We start from the raw sequence: 6,000 nt of genomic DNA, 5'->3' as shown, positions 1-6,000 counted from the left end.
TAATGGAAGTAGCAGTAGAGAAGAAGTAGCAGTTTACAAAATCAACACTCCACATGGATCTACAACTCAACAGATTACAGATTTATTTAAAAAATCCCATCTCGTAATTGGAGTTGGGAACTCAAATTCCAAAATTCCAATCGTCCTCCAATTCCAATCTTCATCAAGCCGCCTAAATTGACAGTGTTAGAGCATTGCTTGGTCGAACTCGCATGCGTTGCTATCTCAAGCATGTTTGTCAATGTTAGTGATCAAAACTATAAGTCTTGATTTCTAGTCTATTATAGCTAAGTCTCGGATTAGGATAGAAAGTGTAGTTGAGCTCAAGGACTTCATGGCGATTCATCATACAAGTAGAAGAACTACTCAAGGAACCGGTGGAACTTCTCGACAAAAAGGTATGTGGAGACTTGAACTTATCTATCACTCAAAAGTCTATCTACTCTATCTCCTACTCTTTGAGACAAGAAGTCGTATGCTATATATATAGACTTTGATTATACACATTTGGTATTTCGAGCTGAGTATACCTCGCCTATCTATATCTCGAAATATGAGTTGGTAAGCTTTTCTCTTTAACCAAGTTTATTTTTACCATGTGAAGAAAGTCATGATATGTTTCAATCATCTTAAAAATTGCTTTGACGAGAAATGGTGTAACAACTATATAACGTCCTCTAAGAATATTTCAATGATTGAAATGAGATTTTAGATTATATAACCAATGGTGGACATAAGCATTGTTGTGGAAACACATTTATGCATAAGTCCTATTCCTTGAACCAAAGTTTGCGAACTTTGTTGATCAAGAGAACCGGAAGAATGGCGTGACCCAAGTCCGTGAACTGCCGAAGTTCTCAAACCCGAGAATTTCTGCTGGAGTTGACAAATTACTTGCGTGAAACTAAGTCCGCGAACTGGCGAAGTTCTCATACCCGAGAATTTATTCTGGAGTTTGTAAACTCTGCCTGGTAACTTAAGTCCGCGAACCTAGTTTGCGAACTTGAGAAGGTTATATATCTGAATATGATTTCTGAACTTAAACTTAAAAAGACTAAGGAACGCAGTTTGCAAACCGTGGCTATAAAATTTCATGAACCGATTCGAGTGAATCAAATCATATTTGCTTCAATTGTGTCTTGTGTAGTACATGAGATTTCCTTGCAATTGAACAAATCTCTAACTAGTTCATTTGAAGTCATTTGAACAAGTTATGGTGAAGAAGAACGTGGTTGATATGAAATGCTCATATGCATGGCTAACCTTTTGGTTAAATATTGTTGAACCAACAAGTGCATACGTTTGGGTACGGTTAACAAACCTAGAAGCGTGCATTGTCAAGTGTGTGTAACAAGCTAAGTTTTCGATCTAACGGTTGAGAAATATTAGCTTGGATCTAAATCAGGTTTTCATCTAACGCTGGATATTGATTTCTTTGTTACCAAGGTAACTTAATTGCAAACCCTGATTTGAAAGACTATATAAGGAAAACTCTAGTATCTGTGCAAAACTAATCCCCACACCTCAGTGTGATACTAGTTTGCGTGCTAGAGTCGGTTCTCCTTTAACCTTTTGGTTTTCTTCTTCTGAAACCAGGTTAACGACTTAAAGACTTCATTGGGATTGTGAAGCCAGACCGATACTACTTTTATCGTAGTTGTGTGATCTGATCTTGCATCTTCTATTTACGAGTACAATCATATTGATTGGCTTGAGATTGATATCTCCGATAGGCAAGATATAAAAAGTAATCACAAACATCTTCGTCTCAATGTTTGTGATTCCGCAACATCTTGTTTCGCTACCATACGATTAAGATTGTTGTGAGGTGATTGATAACTTTAGGCTGTTCTTCGGGAATATAAGACCGGATTATCAATTAGTTCCTGTTCACCTTGATTATTAACAAAAGACGAAACAAAACCTTTTAGGGTTTATCTGTGGGAGACAGATTGATCCTTTGATAGACTTGTCAGTGTAAGACAGATTTGTTTATTGTCAAAGCCTACGATTTTGGGTCGTAGCAACTCTTAGTTATGGGTGAGATCATCTAAGGGAATCAAGTGCGCAGTATCCTACTGGAATCAGAGGCGTAGGGAGTACAACTGTACCTTGGATCAGTGGGAGACTGATTGGGGTTCAACTACAGTCCAGTCCGAAGTTAGCTTGGAGTAGGCTAGTGTCTGTAGCGGCTTAATATAGTGTGTGTTCAATCTGGACTAGGTCTCGGGGTTTTTCTGCATTTGCGGTTTCCTCGTTAACAAAATTTCTGGTGTCTGTGTTATTTCTATTTCCGCATTATATTTGTTTATATAATTGAAATAATACAGTTTGTGCGTTTGAATCAATCAATTGGAAATACGACCTTCGGTTGTTGATTGATATTGATTGATCCTTGGATATTGGTCCTTGGTACCATCCAAGTTATTACTTGTATTTGATTAGAACTCGCAGTTCTTGCTTGAGTAAATCAAATCAAGAAGAGAGATATAAACTCGTTGATATACTTTTAATTGATTGAGTCTTGTTGATTCTCTTAAAAGTATATTCAAGTTTTTCCATATAGATTGCTAAGCGAAATATTGGGTGGTGTTGTTAGACCCCCGCTTTTTCAGACATGATTAAACATACTCTCCAAATCAGAGTTCTTCAAGTAAGTGCGATCTAATTATGTATCTAGATAATTAGATGACAACATCATAATGCATGTATATCAATCAGTATACCCAGTTTTGGGTTTACAAATTTTGTCATGGAATATCAATTTTGTTTTGTGCAATTTAGGGTTCCCAAAAAAATAATCCCATCTACCCCAAGTTGTAGTAGTTGTATTGTGTTTTTCTATGGGTGTCTCTATTATGCAGAAAGCATTTGCATTGTATTGAAGTTGAATTTGATTTTACTTGAGCTTTATTTTTAAGGATTATGACATTAATTTGATATAATTTAGTGGTTTCATGTGCTTCACACTTTCTTAATAATTTAGGTCGGAAAATTTGCAGTTCAGAGAAATAGAGCAAGGGTAAGAAGCCTCGGAAAGGTGGACAATATTGTGCTTGGACAAATAGAGCTTGATTTGCACAACTTAAAATATTATAACAGGTTCAGTTTTGTTTTCTTATAAGAGAATGCTTTTCCATGACATTGGGATTTTAGGAAACCTAAATTCTATAGTTTGGGCTTTTAGTATGTTAGTAATCTAAATTCTATAAACTATGTTATATCCAATTGATTATTTTTAGTTTTAGTTAGTACTTTCGCACACGTACTTTGATTCAATTTTCTAAAATTTATGCATAAGGTTAGTTACAAAAGTGTAAGTTGAAGTAAAATCTCAGGACATAGAAACATTTGGTCAGTTGCGGAAGTGTAAGCTTGAAGTAGAATATCAGGACATGGTAACATTTGGTTAGTTACAGAAGTGAAAGTGTAAGCTTAAAGTAGAATCTCAAGACATGGAGACATCAATGAATAACAGTTAAAGCTAGATTATATTTTATATTTGAACTACAACATTTGTTTGAAACGATTCAAGCACAAAATTTTTAACCCTTTCGCCCTGGAATGAGAGCTAAACAAAAACATGCCTCATTGCTTGAATATTGCAAAGGCGCACAATGTTAGATTTGAAAGATGATGGTGGTTCTCAAGAGCAGTCTCTTCTTAAAGAACATGCTTCTATCAACAGAAGCACATGACAGGTATTCCAAATTATTTTTGTCTTATTAATACGTCGTATCCAAATTACCTATGATATTTAATCTTCTAGGATGGGTTTTTGTTGAAATTGTACGAGATAATTAGTAGAACTGACGTAGACACCGTAGAAATACATTGTCTTACTAGTTGACACCAATTATCACTAAATCCTAGTCTTTGCAAACATGCTAACAGAAAAGGCCATTCCATTCTTTCGAATGCCTTTGACATGTCCAATTTTAAAGCCATGAATCCTTTTTTAGATTTAATTTTTTTTAATGTATCCACCAGCTCATGTGCAATGACAATATTATCTGTCATTACTCTACCCTGAAGGAAAAATGTTTGGAAAGGAGATATAATTTTATTCAAGAGAGGCTTTAGCCTGTTAGCCATGAGTTTTGAAATAATTTCATAGGATGTATTACACAAACTTATAGGTCTGAAATCATAAGCAATTTTAGGACAAGGAACTTTTGGTATCAAAGACAAGAAGTTGTGATTATTTTGTTTCAACAGATGTTTAGAATGCCAAAAAGCTTGGACCATATTTACCATATCCTGACCCACAACATCCCACATTTTTTGATAAAAACCTCGAGGAAATCCATCTGGACCTGGCGAGGTCCATGGTTTCATTTTAAAAATAACATTCTTTATAATTATCCATCTCAGTAATACAAGGACTAACATTATTCATAAATTCAGGCAAAAGAGTAGGATCAGAAGATGTACTCATGCTTTCAAAATGGCAAAACAGATTATGTGCTATCAAGTGCCTATCAGTTAGCCAAGAACCATTTCTATCCTAGATACATTCAATTTGAGATCTTCTCTTCCTATGATTCGCTCTAGTATGAAAATTGGCAGAGTTTTTATCATCAAAATTAAGCATATCGTCTTTAGCTCTTTGACTATAAAAATCAGCTTGGATCTTATTCCAGTAATCTAGTTTCTCATGCAAAACAATAAGTCTAGTATCATTACTGTCAACCACACCTTCTGCATGTAAAAGTTCAAGTTCTCTATTAATATTACCAATCTGAGATTGGATATTCCCAAAAGTTCGGTGATTCCACAAACTTAAAGCATTCTTAACATTATACAGAGAGGTCTTGTGTTTAAAAGCATAAGAACCAGAAATATTAGTCCTCTAATGATTGCTCACAATATCCTTACATTGAGGATCTCTCAACCAGCACTTATTGAATTTTCTAGGTTTTTTGGTGGGACAATTATTCCTAGCAGTAGTTACTAGAATAGGACTATGGTCACTGCCAATAGGAGCTAAATGAAACACATGAGAATTAGGGAAATAGTTGAACCAACTATCATTTCCTAGGGCTCTATCTAGCCTCTCTTGTATTAACTCAGCACCATGTCTTCTATTAGAACATGTCATAATATTACCGGAGAATGGTAAATTATATAGACCAGCCATCTCAATCAGATCCCTATTGTTGTCAAGCTGAGTTTGACTAACCTTATTACCGCCAGATTTTTCACAAGCATCCATAATAAAATTCAAATCGCCCAACAAAAGCCAAGGAGCATTCAAATCAGTGATAGCAGATTTAATAATATCCCATTGTTGGGCTCTCATATCATCATCTTTTCACCATAAACACAAGATACATAAGTAATATCAGACCTAGCATCAATTTTCAAAGTACAATTGATAACATTTTTACTCTCACTAGTAATTTTTAGGGTTAAACCATCCTTCCATAACAAACATAGACCCCCATCCAAACCAATAGGGTTTATGATACTGTAGTTTGGATATTTAAGAGGGTAAATGAGATTGTGCATTTTTTTAAAGTGTGATTTAGTTTCAGATAGGAATATGACATCAGGATCATTACTCCTAATTAACTCACTAAGTTGATTTCTAGTTTTCTTTTGGCCGTGGCCCTGAACATTCCATGCAAGCAACCTCATATATATAGAATTGGAAAAATAATTTTTAGAACTAGAAATTAGACAGAGCTTAAAAGTAGCTTTGGAAAGATGAAAATTCTGAAGGCAAGTAACTATTAGGAAATTTTCACAGAAACGCCAATTAGACACCAAATCAACAGAAATAATTTGATCGAAACCCGAAAAACAGATACTGCTGAGATCAATTCGAATTTGAAATAGATTGTGTACCTGATTTGCAGAGTTATTTTGAATCCCCATTGGTATGGCATTCCGAATCACCTGGGAAATAGTTTCTTCCATTTCTGCTTCATCCCATAGCTATAAATCATTCCCATTAAGTTGATTCCAAGTACATAGTTTTCCATATATTGATTCCCG

General features: G+C 35.0%; 1 protein-coding gene across 1 annotated transcript; it reads right to left on the bottom strand.

Annotated features, from left to right (window-relative positions):
- Positions 1 to 4,507: 4,507 nt before the first annotated feature.
- Positions 4,508 to 5,302, bottom strand: LOC113273025. The gene is made up of 2 exons (XM_026522800.1): positions 4,868 to 5,302; positions 4,508 to 4,741 (listed from the first exon to the last, which is right to left on the bottom strand). The coding sequence occupies exons 1-2, from the start codon at positions 5,300 to 5,302 to the stop codon at positions 4,508 to 4,510; spliced, it is 669 nt and encodes a 222-aa protein (XP_026378585.1).
- Between the last annotated feature and the right edge of the window lie 698 nt (positions 5,303 to 6,000).

The sequence above is a fragment of the Papaver somniferum genome, chromosome 4 (genome assembly GCF_003573695.1).
Source record: "Papaver somniferum cultivar HN1 chromosome 4, ASM357369v1, whole genome shotgun sequence".
Lineage (NCBI taxonomy): Eukaryota > Viridiplantae > Streptophyta > Magnoliopsida > Ranunculales > Papaveraceae > Papaver > Papaver somniferum.
Note: the sequence above shows the minus strand (reverse complement) of the source record. Positions and strands in the feature narration are given on the sequence as shown.